Genomic DNA, 20,672 nt, shown 5'->3' on the forward strand with positions numbered 1-20,672 from the left:
CAACTGGAGCAGCCTCCTGTTGTCTCTGCCTGTCTCCTGTCTCTGCCTCCAGTCAAGTCTCTTTTCAATCCACTCTCCACAGGGAAGTCAAAGGGATTATTCTAAAATGCCAACTGATCATGTCTGTCTCCTCACTAAGTTTTCAATAGCTTCCCATAGAACAGAGTATGCCCTCATTATCGTGGCTTAGGAGAACTTTGATGATTGTGCTCCTGATTACTCTTCTTTTTTCCTATTATTTTGGTTCTTATTTATCAAGTGCTTACTTTGTATCAGGTGTTGTGTTTCATCTAGTCATCGCAATAACTCTCTGGGGTAAATCTTTAAAAAGTACTGTTACTAACCTCATTTTGCAGAAGAAGAAAGTGAACTTTAGCGAGGCTAAGTAACTTGCCCAAGTAGGATAGAAGGGATTTGAACTCAGGTCTGTCCATAGCCTGTGATACAAACCACTATGCAATCCTACTTTCTAGCCATCTCTGTCACCATCCCTCTTCTTGCACTATATGTTCCAGAATCTACCTACATCCTTCAGTACCACTTGGTCCAAAAGCACCACCATCTCTCACGTGGATGGTTGTCATAATTATTCTCCCTACTTCCATTTACGTGTGCATTCCTTAGTGTCTTCTCTAACACAGTAGCCACACAGAACCCTTAAAAATGTAATGCAGATTGTCACCTCTCTGCTCAAAACCTCTCTGCTCTAATACTTCCAATTTCTGAGCAAAAGTCAAATCTTGGCATTGGCTTCAAAAGTGTCCCAGTGCAGCCACTATGGAAAACAGTATGGAGATTCCTCAAAAAATCAAGGATAGAACTACCATATGATCCAGCCATCCCACTGCTGGGTATTTATCCAAAGAACTTGAAAACACCAATGCATAAAGATACATGCACCCCTGTGTTCATTGCAGCATTATTCACAATAGCCAAGACTTGGAAGCAACCTAAGTCCCCATCAAGGGACGAATGGATAAAGAAGATGTGGTATATATACACAATGGAATACTACTCAGCCATAAGAAACGATGAAATCCAGCCATTTGTGACAACATGGATGGACATTGAGGGTATTATGCAAAGTGAAATAAGTCGGAGGGATAAGGTCAAATACCGTATGATTTCCTTCATTAAGTAGTAGATAATAACAACAATAAACAAACACATAGAGACAGAGATTGGATTGGTGGTCACCAGAGGGGAAGGGGGGAGGGAGGAGGGCGAAAGGGATAATTCGGCGCATGTGTGTGGTGATGGGTTGTAGTTAGTATTTGGGTGGTGAACATGATGTAATCTATGCAGAAATAGAAGTATAATGATGTACACCTGAAACTTATACAATGTTATAAACCAATGTTACTGCAATAAACAAAAAATTAAAAAAAAAAAAAAAAAAAGTGTCCCAATATGGCCTGGCCCCTCCACCCAGTTCTCTGGCCTCCTTCCTCCTTACCTGCTCAAGCCACACTCGTCTCATGGCCGTGCTTTCAAGCCAAGAAACATCATCCTGCTTTGTGTCTTTGAACTTACTGTTTCTTCTGCTTTTTAAGTTTCTCTTAAAATGGTCTATTTGATTTAAAATGGCAGCCTCCATCCCCCTGGTGCTCAATACTCCCATCCTCTGCTTCATTTTCTTCTTTGCACCTTCCCATTTTGGTAGATGATGTGTCTCCCCCAACCACCAGAAAGTCAACTCTGTAGAGACAGGAGGTTCATTTGTTTTGTTCACTTATATCACCCCAATGCCTAGAAAATTACTGGGCACACACCAGAGGGTCATTTAGTATTTTAGAATGAACATACAAGGCATACATTAATCATTGTATTTAGCTCATGATTGCTTAAGTTATAAGGAGAATTTTTTTGTTTTGGATTGGGATAATAGGATCTTGATGTTATGTTAAAATTGCATATAACATGCTTTGTGGATCTATCAGTATTCATTTATGGATAATTCATGACCTCGTCATATAATACCAAAGAAGCTTATAATGCAGGAAATAACTTTGCCTATAGTATCTATATGTTTGTGTTCAATACCTGATCCTTTGTCTTCTCTACCAGTGAGCTATATATTTTTTAAGAAAGGAGAACAAGTTTTTCTAGATGAGTTGGTCTCTAAATTTTCTTTCCTCCCTTCCTCTCTCTTCTTTGCATGGCCTCCCTTCGTCTTTTCATTTGCAACCTGGGTAATTTAACTTATGAATGACTAGATAACATTTAAAAGGGTGTTGGATGTCACAGAATGAACAAGTAACAAAATACTTCTATTTGAAATTCTTTGTCTCTTTTCAGTTTGATTCAGCTGATCTGAATCCTTCCTTAGAGTTGAAATTCACCTTCTCACCTCATTTCCTCCTTTATTAGGTTTGCCTTTGAAATGCAGAAGTTCACTTGAGCAATAATTCTCTCACTTTTGAGAACTACTCTGTCTAACAAGAGCTGACCTTTTTTTAAGCAGCTGTTGATGAGACAGTTAAACATAGAGCCAGCACTAGCATGATATTTCTCAGTCTGATGTAACTCAGAATAGAAAGCTGCAGAAACCTGAGGTTGAAATGCTTTCAAGCAATTGAAGCTTAAAGTTCCTGAAAATTATCTCGTAGTGCTTCTTCTCAATTCCTCGTATTCCACCCCCGATTTTACATCTGGCTAATTTGTGCGCTTCAGATTGGATTCCTGAGCATCCTGGCAGTGTGAGAACTGTTGTGGAACTCATCATTATAATTCCGAGCCTTTAATTAACCCACTTTAAAATGGCTTTGTCAAGACTATGAGCAACAGAAAAGTAATTGACTCATTCTTAGAATAGGTGTATCGTATTGGAGAGTAGAATAGTAATACTATGCTCTTTAACTAAGCCTGGTCGGTTCAGGAATGTAAGGAGCATTAGGAGCACAGATCCTCCAGTAATTTTCCTTAATATAGTATTGTAGGTATTATGTTATTTCACAGCTAGGCAAATTAGACATAAAAAAGTCAAGTGATTTGTACGTGTTTCCATGAAAGGGCAGTGGCAGAACCAGAGATAGTCCCTCAGTGTGGATAATAAGCTCACTCACTACAATTACTTTGAGAGCCAAAACTCTTGAGTTTTCCCTGGCAATCACAAGACCTATTTTAATATGGTCAAAGGTCTCAAAAAATGGCTTTCTTCACCTCTTGGTGCTTGCCTTAGGGAAAAAAAAGAATCACTAGAATCAGTGAAAGAATCAGAATGCTTTTGAACAGGTAAGCAATGCTATAATTCCTAATTTCTTTATGCTGTAAGTCAATGACTAATTACTTTATTCCAGAAATAGAGATTAAAACATCTTTCACATTTGTAAATTATAACTCAACATTTTCTAAAAATCAGTGAGTTTTGGAAATTTAAACACATTTATCATTAAAATTGGACAAACAAATAAAAATGCTCCATACCATCCATCCATCTATCCATTCAATAAATATTTATTAAGGAGCTATTCTATGCTGGACCCTGTTCCAGGGACACATGGGACACAACAGTGAACAAAACAAAATTCCTGTCCTCCCGGGATAAGTGAAGGAGATACACTAAAATAAAAAAAAAAAAATAATTCACACTCAGATATCATTATTTTAATTATCATGGAGAAAGATCCTTCTGTTCTTCTGGTGTTTCCCAAATCACATTTGAAAAATCACTAGGGAGGGGACATGATGGTAAATAGTCAGCAAATTTATTTCTAGATGCTTGAAGAAGCTACTAAAGCAGTATTATCCTCTCATCTCTGGGTCTGAAGAAATATATTACTTCTTTTATGGGAATAGTGAGACTCAGAAATTTCAAAGACGTGTCTTTATTTACATCAAAAAGAAATAGGGTCTGAAGAAATGTCTGTCTTTCGTCAATTCTACAAAACAAAAGCAAAAACTCCCAGTGTACATCATTTTGGGATTGCCTAGAGATCAGTTGCTGCCTTCTTTTTCTTATTAATGTTTATCTGCGTTTTGAATAACCCCACTAAACATGTAGAATTAGTGTCTTTCTTGCTTCTCATTATGAAATATTTTGTTTTAAATAGGACATTCAACAATGATTAATATAGAATATTTTTGTGAAATATTGATTTCAGATAAGATGACCTACTTACAATTTATTTTCATGTAGTTTGTCATTCAGAAAATATTGATGTATATTCTTACATTGTATCAGAAGCAATTAAGCATTATATTTCATTAAATTTTGCCTGAAAAAATGTAAAATTTCAGGTATTTTCCCTTAAAATGATAAATTATTAATGATACTAATATACATAGCTTCTGAAGTATTGAAGTAGGAGAAAGTATGATCTGTTTTAGTGGAAAAAAATAGAACTAAAGAATAAATTTGACTTAAATAATTGTAGGGAGAAAGCTTGTTTTAGAAGGTAATGTTGTTCATCTACCTTTTTGTGAAAATAGACTTACAAACTAATATATTTATTATCTATTATAATTATATAAATCTCCTTATAAGCAAAATTTTTTACTCAAATGGGATTTTAGTACAGAAATCTTTTTAAAAGAGCAAAATGAGCTCAGAAGTTAGAAGCCATGAGTGATAAATGATCAATTTTTAAAAATTAAATGGAGTACTTTTTATATGTCTGATCCCAATTTCAATTTTTTTGAAAAATTTATTCAGTGACTTATTTACTGTTATTAAAAGTATCTAAATGTTTCTATTTTTCATGTAGGTTTTTAAAGGAAAAAACTCCTTTAATAACAGTTGCTTCTTTCATGTTTAATTTTAGAGTTAAAAAAAAGGGATTCCCTGTCAAGAATCTAAATGGGTCCTGGTGATAAAATCTATCAGGATAGTAGTTCTCAAATGTCACCAGAATTGAAATCACCTGGAGGGCTTGTTAAAACAGGTTACTGGGCAGCATGCCCACCCCACTCCCACCCCACCCCCAAGTTTCTGATTCTGAAAGTCCTTCTGAAGGTCGAGATGGGGCCCGAGAATTTGCATTTCTAACTGGTGATGCTGATGCAGCTGGCCCAGGAAACACATTTTGAGAACCATTCTATTAGGATAAATTTTAGCATCAGTAGGAAAGCTAGATTCTTTATCACAACACTTTGTAATGCTTTATGTCAAAACCATAGTACAAGGATAACTTACTACCTTAATCATTTAAAAATGCATTGTTTCTTATGGGCCATTTACTCTGGCTTTTTTCTCTCCTACGTTGCCCTGTTTCAAGGGTTGAGCTATCAAACATTTATTTATTATAATCACTAAAAGTCTTTTGTTGATTTTACTGTAATTTCAGACAGATCCTAATGAATAGGAATCTAGATCATCTGAAAATTGAGTTTTTTTGTTTTTTAATTTTGGTGAATTTCATTATCATTTTGCCCATATCTTTGTCTTAGTTTGGCCATCCTTATAATAGAAATGATAGACTGATCTCTAAGAACCATAGAGGAATTTTTAGATATTAGATAAATAAAACCTTTGTTTTTTAAACTCCTTGGATAAGGACGCCGTAGTGTAGGGTAATGCTGGCATTCTGGGGTCCCTTCTTCAGTCCTGTGGGGAAAGGGAAGGGACTAGTTCCTTACTTCCCTGTGGTTGTGTTTATGTGGCAGGGATGAGAGAAAACAGTCTGGAGACCTCCTTTGGGCTGGTGACCCACAGCTTCCTCACGAGGTGCTCAGGAGTTCTTGCCATCTCTTTCCCACGTTTGCCAAACTGTATTCCTCAGAACGAACGCCTCCTCTATTTTCTTTCCTATCCATTGCGAGGCTGTCCTCTTGGCCATGCTTTCTTTGGGGTTTTCTCCTTGAATTCTCAAGAGCCTATTTTGGAAGTCCAGAAAAATGGACACCGTTTCTGTCTCTTTCTATTCTGGTTACAGTCCAAATTCTGCTCGAGACCCTATAGATAACCATGTTCGAGTAGGGAAGAAAGAAGTCTGGGAAAGAGAAAAAAGAACCAGAATTAACTTTTTAGGAAAGACTGAGATTTGTTACTTTTTCCAAGGAATCTGTTCCATTACACTGGTGGAGAATCAGTACTTTCATCTGCTTCCCATAGCCCATCTATAATACTCTTCCCCACTTCTTCTCCTCCATCTCATCCCTCCCACCAACTCTCTAATGTTCTCACCCCTCTCCTTTGGGAAATGCCACCGCTTCCTCCTTGAGAAAAGAGCCCTTCACTTTTTCAGCTTGAGACTTCAGCTGGATATTAATGGAGGTTTCCTGCAGCCTAGATTCTGCTGACTGAAGTGGAGAGGATATGCTCCTTTCTACTAGAAATGCCTGAAGCTGATTTCCTTCTAAAGTGTCTAAGTGCAAACACCTCCTGCCACAGTGAATATTTTCTGGCTGAGACCACACAGTTCAGTCTCATGTGAGAAAGCCTTTTCTTCTTAACATGACTTTGACCCTACTCCTAACAGAATAATAATTCTAGCATCAATATTCTAGAGGAACGGTTATATCTCCTTTTGCTATTTTCTTTATAAAGGACCTCACAGTACTGAGAGTAGCTCTGGACAGATGGCACCATTCCCAAGTGGGTGCTTTCTAACCCCAAATTTCTTTTCTAATGGAAGGGAAAGAATGGGTAAGAGGATCTCAGTTTATTTTGCCACAATTAAGAGAAAGATTCCTTTGTGGCTTGTATTTATATTAGCTTCTGCTACAGATGGAATGTTTGTGTACCCCCTGAAAGCATATGTTGAATCCTAACACCCAACGTGATGGTGTTTGGAGGTGGGGCCTTTGGGAGATGATTAGGTCATGATGGTGGAGCCGTCATGAATGGGATTAGTGCCTTCATAAAAGAGGTCTGAGAGAGATCCCTTGCTCCTTCCTCCAATGAGGTTATAGAGAGAAGACATCCATCTATGAGGAAGCGAGTGCTCCCCAGACACCACATCTGCTGGTGCCTTGATCTTGGACTTCCTAGCCTCCAGAAATATGAGAAATAAATTTTTGTGATTTACAAGCCACCCAGTCTATGGTATTTTTGTTATAGCAGCCTGAAGAGACTAAGACAGCTTCCTAGGGCTGCCATAACAAATTAACCACAAACCTAACAGCCGAAAACAGCCGACATTTACTCTCTCACAGTTCTGGGGGCTAGAAGTCCTAAATCAAGGTGTTGGTGAGGCCATTCTCTCTCTGAAGGCTCTAGTGTAGGATCTTTCCCTGCCTCTCCTTAGCTTCTGGTGGTTGCCAGCAATCCTTGGTGTTCCTTGGTGTGCATCACTCCAATCTCTCCTGTCATATGGCATTCTCCCTGTGTGTATGTGTCTGTGTCCAAATTTGCCTCTTCTTATAAGGACACTAGTCGTTGGATTAGGGTCCACCTTAATCCAGTATGACCTCATCTTGATCACATCTGCAGAGACTCTATTTCTGAATAAGGTCACATTCACCTATGCTGGGGGATGGGACTTGAACATATCTTTTTGGAGGACACAATTCAACCCTCAACAGTATTCTCTATTCAAACTCCTCATGTGGGTGTTTAGTATGGCTCCAAATTCTAGTCCTATCTCTCACTACCTACCTGCCCTTCATGACTTTGTCCAAGCAGATCCCTCTCTCTCTGTAGAATGGCTTCCTCATGCCATCCTCTCCTCCCCCTTTCCACCGACAGACATTTTATCCGTCTTTTACAACCTTTATCAGATGTGTTTCTTACATGATTCCTTTCCTAGTGCCACCAACCAGTGTGAGTCTTTGTATTTCTAGTTTTATTTTTCCTCGTATTAATTACATTTCTACAATCGTTTTAATTCCTCCAACTAGAAAGTAGGTTACTTAAAAGAAGAAAATAAATCTTACTTATCCTTATAATCCCACAGTAGTTTTGTGCTTTGCACATAACAGGATCACAAAATCAGAAAAAAAACAGATGTTTTGAAAATATAGGGCTTGTGAATTCTAAGCATGTTAGAGTAGGTAAAACCTTAGTTAATACTCTTTTCTGCTGATTTCTCTCTGCTTCAAACAGGACAGTGTTTGGTATAAAAGCATTGTACAATTATTAACCTAAACAGATAAGGCAATTATTCTGACTCCAGGCTCACTTTGTGATCTGTGGAAAGCCAGTTGCTGTGTCAGTTTTATCAATTAACAAAAGTGGAACTCACCCGAAAAAATTCACAGATGAGAAGTGCCAAAGAATAATTATTTTCTAATATAATTCAAGTACAGTTGCTTGACTTGTTACTCCATCCTTACTTAGACCCAAACTGAAATGAACGTTAAAATCCTAATGATAAGAAAATAAATGTGAGATGGTTTAATAAGGAATGCTACTAAAAATGAAAAGTCTGTCTGTCATCTTTACTCCCCAATCTTGGATTTTAAAAAACTGCACAATGTTAGTCAAAGATCCTGCCATAGGTTATATGTGTTTATGTGTATAGTTTCTACTTATGAGTGTGTGTATTTTATCTATATATACATATATATTTTTTTATTCCTATTTAGTGTTGCATATGTATTTAACTAAATTACAAATATGTCATGATTAATAACGAGGTGCGTGATTTTCCTTTTTTCTTTTCAACACGTAATGAAAGAATCCTTAGCCCTTCTTGGCAGTCTTTCCCTGTGGGGGATATGTCTTTATTCTTTTATAAAGCTAATTATCCACCAACGCTTTTGATCCCTTCCTCACTAATATATATGCATATATCTGCTATGTATTACATTACATTTTGTTTTAAAACTTTAGTATTATGATTGCTGATAAGTTATCTCAGAGCTAGTGTTTCTATTTGTAATAATGAGCTAATAAGAGTTCTTTATTGGTAAAATTCTTTTGGCACCACGTACGAAGTAGGTATGACAAATGTAGGCACCATATATAAAACAATTACTACTATTGCCTAATAAAGATGGTTGTGGATTACAAATATTTCTAGGACCCAAAGATTTCCTGCCAATGATATTATTCCTTTTTAGCATTCAGTGCTGTTGCCCATGTTCAGACTCTCATTATTACTAATATTGATTGTTGGTTGCTTTTCCAGACCATGTTGTGTAGTGACATCAGCTAATTTCAAGTACTGTTGTGAGGGTCTCTGTCAAGTAAAGTTGGATATTATAGGACGGCTGTCCTTGAATATCTTCATTAGCTGTTTTTCAGTTTTTAGTTAGGATTATACTTGTCTAGAAACTTACCAAGTGATTGCACCTTTGGTTTCCAAAGCACATAATAGGAATGATACTATTGCTTCTTTGGATTCTGGGGTTGTTTTTCTTTATTTATGTCCTATAAAAGGGTACGTATAGAGAATAGTAGACAAAATGTGACTAAAGAGCCCATCACTAAGAAAAATGTGATGTCTTTAGTTGGCAGTGTGACCATTCTACATAATATTTTTAATGGAATTGCATATATAGGGGACTAAAAAAAACTGTTGGGCGTATGTTAATTGGCCCTTGAGAATTTGTACTGTGCTTTTAGAAAACTGTAAATTTGGATCAAGAGAGCTCTATATTGATACCAGTCATTTTCACATATTTCAAGAATCGTTAAGATATTTTTTACTTCTTTTGTATTTTGTCTATATAATAGGGGTGCTATCCTTGCTTCACAGGGTTCATTTCAACATTTATTGAGTGCCCAGTCCCTTCCTTTCCAAATAGCTTACAATCTAGCAGAAGGGGAATAAGTATATGAATAACTATAAAACAAGAAAAAATATTGAAATATTTTATTACTGCAAACTCTGGGAATTCTACCATCATCTGATATCTAATCTGATTTTTTTAGCCTTTCTCTTTTATTGAGGAGGAAACAGAGAGATAATTCACTGAGATTTAAGAGTCCTTGCCCACTTAAGCGCGTAGTGAATGTCATTAACTAACTCATTTCATCACTGATTCAGCAAATATTTCTTGAGTCTATTTGACAAACCTAGTTCTGTTTTTGGCTCTGAGAATACAGAGATGAGTAAGACCAGGCCTTTTTCCTTGAGGATGTCACAGCCCACTGGAGAGAAACAATAGTTACTAAGATACAATATGAGAAATTTTAGTGTTTAGATATATACAGGGCCCTATCTGAGCACAGATCAAGGAAGAGCAAACTAGTCTACTTTAGTCAGGAAGGGACCTAGGTAACAAGAAATATAAAAGATATCCAGGTAGAAAAAATGGTGCAATTATTTATTTATTTATTTAATTTATTTTTTGTGAGGAAGATCAGCCCTGAGCTAACATCCATGCCAATCTTCCTCTTTTTGCTGAGGAAGACTGGCCCTGAGTTAACATCCGTGCTGATCTTCCTCCACTTTATGTGGGACGCCGCCACAGCATGGCCTGACAAGTGGTGCTTTGCTGCGCGCCCGGGATCTGAACTCGGGCCACCAGCAGCGAAGCGCGCGCACTTAACTGCTACACCACAGGACCGACCCCTCTTTTTTATTTTTTAAATTATATATTTCGAATTTTCCAAGTATGTATAGATTACTTATATAAACATGAATGCAAATATTGTTTTAAATGTTTGAACATGTGAAGGGAGGCCTAGGCATTTAAATTTTTTTTTTAAGTATCTTTTAAAGTGCCACTTATCTACAATAAAACAAGACAAATGTAGAATCATCTCATTGAGACTACAGTAAAGAGAGAAGTTCTCATATGTTTCTTTTAAGCAGGATATACTAAATGAAAATTATTTATATAGATTTGCGCTATTAATTATGTCACATAAAATAGCATTATTGGTTTCTTAAAATATAGTAATTTTTGACACTATGAAGTGACTATAAAGAAGCAAAAGCTTTTTAATAAATAAATTTATAAGAAATTATTTAAATTAATGTCTCACCTTGGAAAGCTATCCTTTATTTAAAATTTAAAGAGTTCCAATATTTACTTTCATTTGGTTAAATAAATATGTATTGAGTATCTACTAGGTAGCAGAGACTGTTCTAAGCCTTGGCAATCTAGCAGTGAACAAAACAGATGAAAATCTGTGTCCTCAAAGAACATAAGCTTACTTTCTTATAGGGTGAGATAGTTAATAAATAGATCAATTATAAAATATGGTATGTCAGATCATAGTATGTGCTATGGAGACAAATAAAGCAGGAATGAGGTTAGATGTGTTAGGGGAGGTGGGTGAGTTGATCTTTTAAAGCGTGGTTATTGATAAGACAGTATTTGAAAGAAGTCCTGAAGTAGGTGTGGAAGTAAGCCATGCAGGCATGCAGAGGAGAATCCAGGCCAAGGGAACAGCAACTGTAAAAGCCTTGAGATGGAAACATGCTTCTCAGGTTGAAGGAACAGTCAGGAGCCCAGTGTGCCTGGGACTGTGGGGATGGTCCTAGGAGAGGAGTTCAGAAAGGTAACAGGTCAGATTCTGTAGTCCTTATTGGCCGTGGTGAAGGCTTGGCTCTAACTCTAAACAAGATGGCAGCCATCAGAGGGTTTTGAGTAGAAAAGAGGCATGATCTGATCAAAGGGATGACTCAGGTTCCCGTGTTAAGGCTAGACTCTGGAGAACAGGGTGGCACAGGGAGATCAGTTAAAAGGCGGTGGAGGCGTGAGAAGCAATTAGATGATGACATATGGGCACACTTAAAACCTGATCATTACTAATCTCTACTCCTTGCACTCTGTCAATAAGCTCCATTTCAAGTATCTCACTCTGACTAGCGCTTCCTAACTAGTACTTCCTTCTAGCATCTCAATTCCAACACATTTTTTTTATTTACCACATTAGAAGCTATAGTTCCTTGATCCTACCACCTTTTCATTGTCCCTTGTGGCTTCATTTCCTTCCTTATTCAGTTTAGATTCCATGGTCCCATTTAAATTCCTTGCACAGACCCTTAATTTCCACCTCTCTCTTTTTGAGTGTGTTGTTGAACTCACCTGACAAAACCACAAATCTTATTAATTGCAACTCTCTGCCTACTCCATGCCTGGACCCAGAGAGCTGAACATCGCTGGAGAAATACACACAAACATGCTTACTGGCCTCACTTTGACCAAACAGAAAGGGAACCCCTAGGGCTTCCAGACAATCCTGCTACATTTTCCAAGTCCATTCAATTTCCCTAGCTGACTATTTCATACCTTCTATTCCTCAAATTTCCAGTACCTCCTCTCTCATCCTCATTATCACCTGCCTACTCTACTGTGAAAATAAAAGTAACTAGCGAAGAACTTCTCTGTATTGCCACCATCACAACTGCCTGCCCTCCTGAACCTGTGCCCATATTCTCTGCTGTCACAATGGGTGAATTTGTTTCTAAGGCAAACTCTTCCGATTACACGTACTAGATCAATCCATTCTCACCTAATCAAGACATTATTCTTCCAAATGTTCCATCTCTCTCAAAATCCAACATGATATTAGGATTCCCATCTTTAAAAACCCTCCTTTTATCGCATCCCTATTTCTTGGCTCCCCCTGACAGCAGTACTCGTCAAGAGTTGCCTATACTCAGGTCCAGCCCGGTGGCGCAGTGGTTAAGTGCGTGTGCTCCACTTCAGAGGCCAGGGGTTCACAGGTTCGGATCCCGGGCGTGCACTGACGCACTGCTTGTCAAGCCATGCTGTGGCGGTGTCCCATATAAAGTAGAGGAAGATGGCACGGGTATTACCCCAGGACCAATGTTCCTCAGCGAAAGAGAGGAAGATTGGCATCGAATGTTAGCTCAGGGCTGGTCTTCCTCACAAAAAAAAAAAAAAGAGGGTGAGAGTTGCCTATACTCATTGTTTATACTTCCTCTCCTCCCGTTCTTATTTAAACTTACTACAGTTAGGCTTTGGTGTCCACCATTGCCTGAAACTGCTGCTTTCAAGGTTACCAGTGACTTCCAAGTTGCTAAACCCAATGACCACTTCCCAGTCCTCATTTGATTCGACTGTCAGCAACAGTTGATGCAGATGATCACTCCCTCCATCTTGAAGTTCTTTCTTCGTTTGGCTGCCAGGACATCTGATCTCACTAGTTTTGTTCCTACCTCGCTGGTCTAACTTTCTCAGTCTTCTTTGCTGATGCCTCTCATCCTCCTAACCTCTATTGGAGTTCCTTGGATCCCTTTTTTCTGTCCAAGCTGACTTTCAGGTGACCTCATTAAGGCTCAGATTTTAAATATCAGCCATATACTGACAACCCCTAAGTATATAGCTCCAGCCCCACCCTCTGCCGAGAACTCCTGACAAACATATCCAGCAGCCTACTCATGATCAGCTTTTGGATAACGTCTCCAGCTTCATGTGTCCAAAACCAAAGTCCTGATTTTCTCCCTCTAAATATGCTTTTTTCTGCCTTTTTCCTCAATAAACAGCTTTCCAAACTTTCAGTTGCTCAGGTCAGTACTTTTGGAGTCATCCCTAGCTCCTCTCTTTTTCTCATGTCCCAGATCCAATCTGTAAACAAATCATGCCAGTTTTACCTTCAAGAACTGGCCACTTCTTAAAACATATACTAAAGTGCCTAAATGACTGCATTAATTTTATCTTTTGAAACACGTTTAGAGTTTTAGAAACACTTACAAGACACAACAAATTTCATGAATATGGTTTGTAATAAAAATCTGTATAATTCACATTTAGTCAAAAATAAAATGTAAATATAAAACAGGAGATGGTTTTCTTGAGTGATTTACATTTATTTATTTATTGAGTGAATGCCCATTCTAAAATCATAGTTTCAAAAATGATTTGCTCTAGAGCAGCGTCAATGGAGTGAATATTTAATTTACCAAATTATCACTGACAAGGATAATGTTTATTTAGTTTTATAGATTCTGGATTATTGTTTAAAATTTATCTCCATTCTTTATAATCACAATTTGAATTAACACCTCACGAATAATGCAAAGACTGACTTACTGCTCTGTAATGTTCATAAGAATACTGACTCTAGAACAATACAGCTTGAGTTCAACACTGGCTCTATCATTTTCTAACTATGTTATCATGAACAAGTCTCCTAAATGCTCTATGACTCAGTTTCCCCATCTGTAAAATGGGGATAATAAGCATGCCTACCCCACGATTTCTTAGTAGGATGAAATGAGATCATATATGTAAGTGTTTAGGAAAGTGCCAGGCACAGAGTAAGAGATGGGAGCAGGTCTAGGAATAAAAGAATTATATGGAGAGTCTTTGTTACTAGAAGCCCTGGGGGAACTTGAGGCATAAATAGAATATCTGAAAGGTTAAATACATTACAAGGATTCAGGAATTATTTAAGACAACCATAAAAGAAACATTGAAGGCAATTTGTATTAGTTATCTACAAAGTGAGAGAATTTGCCATCAAATGCAATAGACATTCAAATGAGAGAGAAAGATTACTTTTACTAATAGTAGTTTAAGATAGTTTATGGTTAAATTTTTGTTTTTTAAATGCCCAGTTTCAATTACAATAAAACTGAGATCTGTACCTATAAAGCGTCAATTTTGACATATGAGTATGCAGAAGTAGAAGACTTTAGTAGAAACTGCTAATGTAGAGCTTTGATTAGATGCCATAAGAGAAACTCTTTGACATATAGATACCTATTTATGTGTATATAGGAAGCTACCATTTATATTGGTCCCACTACCCGCTGAACTATCACACTGTTGATCAAGTTGTTTTATATGTGTATTTAGTTTAAATTTATTATAGGGAATATCAATATATGTCACTATGGGCTTTTCTTCTTCCTGGCACAATCATACATTTATTGAATATATAAATTTAATCAACAAATATTAATTTGTTTGAGCATCTACTCTGGACAAGACACAGTCGTCTCATGCTAAGAACATATATATCGCCAAATAAAAATGTAAGATTGATGTAGCCATAGCTGGTCCTTGTGATTCCATTATTTATGCCTGTCAAATAGACGTGCTTTCCTGAAATGTAATTAATTTCATTAACTCCAGAACTGTGAAGCTGTGTATAAGAGTGGACTAAGTAATTTCAAAGTTTGTCTCCAAGAAAGGAGAAAAAAAAGACTAAAAATCTTTTTTCCCTCCAGTTGGCCCGCCACAACAAACTATTACAGCAGATGCTCAAACCAGGATCGGATCCAGATGATGGAGACGAAGCCTTGAAGTATTATGCCAACCACACCGCACAGATTGAGGTAACAATCTATCTCAACGATCTCTGAGAGAGACCAACTGTGAAAAGATATGTTTACTTTCTATATCAGACCATTTTCATAATTGTTTCTTAGAACAATGAAGCGGAACTGAGTGATATAAACTATAAAAGTATATACTAAAAGATGAGATGTGAGGAATGATCTATAAGAAATTGAGATGCGCATCTTTCAAAGTTTATTTTTCGACCAGAGCTATATGTAAATTTTCTTTTGTAATTAATAAGATTATTTTTGTTTTGGTCATGGAAGCAATCATTGCAGAGCAGTGATGTTTTAGAGAAAGGATTATTATATCAGAAGCTATCATTCAAGGAAAAGTTTTCTTTTTAAAAACTATAGAAGGCTTATTAAAATAGAAATCTCTGTGTAAGCAAGTATTAAAAAGTATAGGAAACATGGAAGGCACTAATAAAGTTTTCATAGCGATAGCTTAAACTTAGAACGGTTTAACAGTTTCCATTTTCGGTAAGCAGCAATTGGCCACTCCCCGCCCCGCCCCACATAAATGAGACATTATTTAATGGCTGGTGGCAGTTCAGGAGGTGCAGGGCAACATGGACTTATTATGTGTTGTGAGACCCATCTGGCTGTCATCTATTAGCTATAGTATCATTTTGACACTAGTTGGCAGAGCTAATCAGGCAGAAGTGAGCTGAGTAGTTGAGGCTTGTCGCTTGTAATTTACATTCACACATTCATTCACTTTGGCAGATATTTTTTGGTTTTCAGCGGAGTGCATGATGGGCATCACTGCTGTTAGCTCTCAAGATACATAATTACTGTCTTATTGTTTACTACCACCAAACCTTTGGAATAATGAGCATTATTACCTTGTGTCACAAAATGAATCCCTTCCTCATGTTTATAAACATTAATGCTACTGCAGGTTTGATGGGAGACTTGACCTAGTAGAACCCATGAGCTGGACAAGCAGCAAAAACATTGCTTACTACATCACGTGCTTAGGAACTGCGCAGTTGGCAAAGTCAGGAAGCTGGAGAAATTTGATACAAATAGATCATCAAACCACCAAGGTTCTGAGGAAGGTCCCAAAAGCCGAGTGCAAAGCTAGGTGATTAGAAGAGATCAGGAATAGCGGTAGAATGAGTAAGCCAGAGGTAGGGGTTGTGTTAATACCTGTGTGTAAGAGAGGGGTCTGTTATTGAAGTTGGACTTTTATTGGTTTTCCAGCAGTGAGGAAGGATTTAGCTATAAATATATAAATTCAGTATATGTTTACTGAGCATTTACTCTCTACTAACTACATACACATATAGAAAATAATTCTGTGTAGTAAGTGTATAAACAAAGGGCCTAGGAAATGTAGAGACAACAGTAATTAACTCTGCCTGGGGAATTTCAGGATAGATTTCTCAGAGAAGATTGCCATAAAAAATATATTAAAGATTGAGTAAAGTTCCTCTCTGCTAAAGATTGGGCATGGATTTCAGGTAGAAATAAATGAAGGGGAGGTGTGAAAGAACAGAGGAGGCGGATGGCTTTTTTCAAAAGATTACTGTAGTTGCTGTTTGGAGAAAGGATTGGAAAAGAGAATGAGGCAAGGAATGCAGGTAGATCAGATGGGAAGATATTGTAGTAGAGAAGGTGAGAGATGGTGGTATTGAAGATGAGAATCTAGATTGGAGAAAAATATACATATACCATATGTATATGTATATGGTATACCATATGGTATATGTAGATATTGCCCATGTAAGGTGAGGGAAATGATATGGAAAAAGATGCTCCTTGGGCTTCTGGTTTGAATAAATGGACAGCAATTGGAGTTATGCAAGAATATTCTAGCTTTGGCAGTTAAAAGTTAGGGGAAGATCGTTTGTCAATTCTTGGATAAATTGGATTTGAGGTGACTTTGAGGCATCTATGATGTTGGATATAAAAGTCCAGGGTTCAAAGGAGTGGTCTGAGCTGATGATCTAAATTCTTCACGTTGGGCCAGCCCCGTGGCTTAGCAGTTAAGCGTGTGCGCTCCGCTGCTGGCGGCCCGGGTTCGGACCCGGGCACGCACCGACGCACCGCTTCTCTGGCCATGCTGAGGCCGTGTCCCACATACAGCAACTAGAAGGATGTGCAGCTATGACATACAACTATGTACTGGGGCTTTGGGGGGAAAAATAAATAAATAAATAAATAAATAAAATAAAATAAAATAAATTCTTCACGTTGACCAATTCTCATGCTCAAAGACCAACTCATATGTCCTACTCAGAGAGGCCTCCCCTCCTTCCTTCAGGCATTCATTAATTTCGTCCTACTATGCTCCCACAGTAGTTTGATCATTCTATTAGTTTAATATATTACATTGGAATATTGTGACATATTGTGAGCTTCTTATGTGTCACTTGTCCCCTACCTTGAGGCAAGGGCCAGTCTCAGTCATCTTTGTATTTCCAAAACTGAACACTGCCTGGAGCATAACCACAATAATACATAGTGTTGAAAATAATAGTTTGTTCATAATTTATAGACTCAAAGACCCTGGGGAATAGGAAGGGCCTAGTGGATTACCTGGTCTACTCACCCATCCAAGGAGGATTTGCTCTATAATGACCCTGCTTCTGTTTTAAATTCTTCCTGTGATAGAGATCTCACTACTTCAGGAGGGCATGAACCAATTTGGAACAACTCTAATAATTAGAAAGGTTTTTTTTTTTTTTCCATGAAGAGTACACACTACCCACTTAATGTTTAACCACTGTTCAGAGCATTTGCTCCCCTGTCAGCATACTACCTTGGCTCCAACATTTGAAGAACCATCATGATTAATAAACTGCAAGCTTTTAAAGAGTGGGGTTCATGTTGTTTTTTCCCTTTGAATTCCCCAGAGCTTCTCACCTAAGGACTGAATAAGCATTTGTTGAATAAATACATTGAAAAAATTATCCATCCTTGGCTTTTTACAGTTAACACATTCCCATTTCCTTCAGTAATCCCTCCAGTTTGTCAATGCCCATTGTAAAATGTGACAACCAGAATCAAACATAATATTTCATGAAGAGACTGAATAGCTTGGCTTATAATAATCAAGACACTATTTCTTAAATGCACACTGAGATTTTTTTTTTAAACATCTGATGCTCTTGGGTCAAGTAAACCTTATTTTTATCCACATAGTTGCCTACCATACTAAATAAGTCCAATTTTATCCTTAAAAAAATTGATTTTTTTAACCTATGTTCAGGAATTTTTATATACCATTACTAAATTTCATCTTGTTTGTTTTATGATAGTATTCCAGTATGTAGTTTACATATATAACATGTCATTTAGGATAGCTTCAGTTACAGGTAACAAAATACCAGCCTGAGAATTGTTTAAACAATAAAAATATTTGACTTTTTCACATAGTGGGAAGTCTGGAGGTACCAGTAGTTCTGTAATTGATTCAACGACTCAATGATGTCTTCAAACATGTAGGCTTTTCCTTAATAAGTTCTTTCTTATTATGCTGATATCTCACCTGATGGTTGCAAAATGGCAACCCTATCATGCTCTTACACTACCTTTTGTTCTAAGTAGGGAGAGAGAAGGTACAGGCAAAAAAGAACTTTTGTGTTGTGTACTTGGTTTTTTGTTGTTACTATTTTGTTTGTCTCATGTGGCTCTCTGCTCTTTCAGGAAGCAGAATCTTTCCTGGAAGCCCCCTCCCCTCAAGGATATTTCTCCTTATGCCTCATTTTCTGAAACTAGGTCACACGCTCACCACCATACTAGTCAATGGAAAAGGGAAATAGAATGACTCTTCTGGCTTAAACCAATCCTGATTCGTTCTTAAGGGCTAGGCAGAGTATATAAACATGAACCTTGAGATTCAGTCTCATAAACCCTTGTTACATCGTGGAGCTGTATGAAAATATTCAGCCTATTTTTTTGTCTAAAGTTAAACAAATACCAAATAAGAGAAGTTCAAAATACTGAATATTTACATCTGAGTATATGCTTAAATGGATATTATACCTACAAAAATATGTTTTGCCATGAATAGGAAAATATTTTAATGATGTAAGGTACCTTTCTCTGTAGAACTCAGGGCATGTCGTGTTGAGTATGTCATTTGTTCCTCAACAGCCCTTTTTAGGAAGAACAGGCTAAGAACAAGATACAAATATACCAAGTGCTGTGTTTAAGCTTATGTAGCCAATCACTTGCTAATAAAGATACTCTTAGTTCTTTGATATACTTCATGAAAATAAAAATGGGTGGCAAAAGTTTAATGCTAATTCAGAAAGAATAAAGATTTTGGTTTTTGTTATTTGTGACAAAGTATAGTATTTATGATACACTAGTCAGTTAATTTATTTAAAGAGAAAAATGTAAAGTAGTACAGTAAAGGACTATTTTAGATACTTCAAGTTGGCATAGTTCAGTTTTTCATAACTGAATTCATAAAATATCATTAATAAACTCATGCTAAAAACAAAAAATAGTCTTAGACTAAGGTGTCCAAAGGCTAAAACAAATGCAAATTAATGTTTTCAGATTGTTCGGCACGATAGGACCATGGAACAGATAGTTTTTCCCGTCCCCAATATATGTGAATACCTTACGCGAGAATCCAAGTACCGTGTGTTCAATACAACTGAAAGGGATGAACAAGGAAGTAAAGTGAATGACTTTTTCCAGCAAACGGAGGATCTCTACAATGAAATGAAGTGGCAGAAGAAAATCAGGAGTAAGTACAATAAAATAAAATGGTTAGTTTTGAGCATAACGATAGATAAATTGGTCCTTTGGGATACATGACAGCATTCATTTAAATTGGTTTTTAATTTCTTGCCATCTGATGTTACTGAAATCACTTATAGGCTTAAGAATGTGAGCCCAGTCTACAACTTGAGCCGAGACACCTGAGGCTTAATGCAAACAGAAAACTCTGACTAATTAGATCATCTTTTAGTGCTGATCCTATAATTTTATAAATATTATGAAATACGAGGTTGCAGCTGTATGTTTCGACTGTTGAACAGCTGCAGGTTTGAAGTCCATGAATAGGCCCTGACTGGCCTTAACCATCAGTGAATGGGATGGAGAGACATCGGCACCAGCATGCTCATCCTCTGTTGTCTTATGATCTTATGATTGAGTAGATTGTTTAATGTTTCTCTGAAAGTCATTCTTTCTTTCAACGTATCTTTACCTCGCCAACTCAAACTAAAAATTTTGTGACACTTGTATTCAAATAGAGCAATGTTATAATTTTACAGTTAAAAATGAGCATAATATAATTTCCGTTACTTATATTTCAGGAGTCAAGTCCATTTGGAAATACTGAATTTTAAAATTAAAAAATTTTAAAGTTTAAAATAAACTTTATTTTCCCAGATAAAGAATATCATGAATTTTTAACAAAAATTTATATGGGGAAATTCTTGATTAGGTTTTTTCTGTCTTTTGGGGAAATTTTCCAGACAAGCAGACATACATTCTGAACACCTCTATTAAACAGTTTTTATCATTGAGGTTTTCTAGGAACTTTAATGAGTGTGGTTCATGAATTTGAGTGGAGCTTGAGAAACACCATCTTCGGATATAAGATTGTGGCAT

The 20,672-nt window shown here is 37.0% G+C and overlaps 1 protein-coding gene across 1 annotated transcript in view; it reads left to right on the forward strand.

Moving 5' to 3' along the window:
• ITPR2 (inositol 1,4,5-trisphosphate receptor type 2) overlaps positions 1-20,672 on the forward strand; it is a 463,296-nt gene that overhangs the window by 340,841 nt on the left and 101,783 nt on the right. Inside the window, exons 46-47 of the mRNA XM_004435465.3 lie at positions 14,979-15,086; positions 19,608-19,800. Coding sequence (XP_004435522.1) covers positions 14,979-15,086; positions 19,608-19,800 — 301 coding nt within the window. The remainder of the gene's footprint in view (positions 1-14,978; positions 15,087-19,607; positions 19,801-20,672) is intronic.

Source organism: Ceratotherium simum, chromosome 17 (genome assembly GCF_057802395.1).
Source record: "Ceratotherium simum simum isolate JZ-2026a chromosome 17, ASM5780239v1, whole genome shotgun sequence".
Classification (NCBI taxonomy): Eukaryota; Metazoa; Chordata; class Mammalia; order Perissodactyla; family Rhinocerotidae; genus Ceratotherium; species Ceratotherium simum.